The 1,087-nt window shown below is 39.1% G+C and overlaps 1 protein-coding gene across 3 annotated transcripts in view; it reads right to left on the bottom strand.

The window, feature by feature from the left end:
- The window catches only part of LOC102673616 (angiotensin-converting enzyme), a 43,555-nt gene that overhangs the window by 12,736 nt on the left and 29,732 nt on the right, over nucleotides 1-1,087 (bottom strand). For all 3 annotated transcript variants that reach the window (XM_006620252.2, XM_031512672.1, XM_006620253.2), the window contains exon 11: nucleotides 928-1,068. In XM_006620252.2, coding sequence (XP_006620315.1) covers nucleotides 928-1,068 — 141 coding nt within the window. The remainder of the gene's footprint in view (nucleotides 1-927; nucleotides 1,069-1,087) is intronic.

The raw sequence follows: 1,087 nt of genomic DNA, 5'->3' as shown, positions 1-1,087 counted from the left end.
AAAAAAAAAAAAAAAAAAAAAAATTATATTCATAAAGCGAATAATTTTCGATTTAAATAATATCTGAAAACGATCCGCGATACATCACAATCGTAACATCTTAAAATGATCCATCGATGACCATCAAAGGGGGGAAGGGGGGGCATATCGAGAAGGGAAAGTACACTGGTTTGCGAAACCGGAATTTTTTCTATCGATTATTTAATCGTTATATCGTCGATCTTATGGACTTTCTATGAACGAGGCCGAGTCCAAACTGGCACGATTATATTCAGATTCGCTAACAGGGATCCTCGAGAAATCGTTCACAGACGGTTTTCGTGCCGTTTCCTCGTCAATCTCGTTAATTACACGTTCGCATTCGCGCTCCACGACGCATTTTAACACTGTTTTTGCCACCTTTCGATCCTCCTTCCCCCCCCCTCTTTTCACCACTCTGTATTTTCTGCATTTTTCGCGAGACCGGACGTTAAAGCCAACGTTTTTCGTTGATGTTATTCACGATGGAGGAGAAACAGGGAAACAATTACATGCTCGGTGGGTATTTATCATGTCGTTGAGAAAGTGGTTCGCTTTTCGTTAAAGTTATAACGACGAGTTAATAACGAAGTCGGCTCGAAATATATTTCTGGCAAACGGAGCTCGCCGTTTTACCAAGAAATTATACGAGGTTTCGGTAGTTACCTAACAATCTTGCGATCGAACATTTTCTCGTATACGATTCAAGGATTTCTCGCTTTCGTGAATCTCTGATGGAATTGTGATAAAATTTTATCCATATCTCGAATCGTAAATCATTTTTATCGTTATCTCACACCTCACCACTGTTACAAAAATATATTTAAAACTGTTTAATATATCGTATTTAATAATACTAATCAAATATTAACGTGTATTTAATTTATTAAGAAGGAAAAGAAAACTCACCCTAAAATTCTTCCAGCTTCCGGGCTCCTGTAGAAATCGCACCTGTGAAGAGGCCTCCTAAAATCGTCCACGCTCCTTTGTCCAGCGGCCTGACACAACGCGCGATACAGTTGGAACTGAAGAACCCCTGCCACGAAATTCCTGTAAAATATAAACGAAT

The sequence above is a fragment of the Apis dorsata genome, unplaced genomic scaffold (assembly GCF_000469605.1).
Source record: "Apis dorsata unplaced genomic scaffold, Apis dorsata 1.3 scaffold_499, whole genome shotgun sequence".
Lineage (NCBI taxonomy): Eukaryota > Metazoa > Arthropoda > Insecta > Hymenoptera > Apidae > Apis > Apis dorsata.
This window is presented reverse-complemented; position numbering and strand designations above follow the sequence as displayed.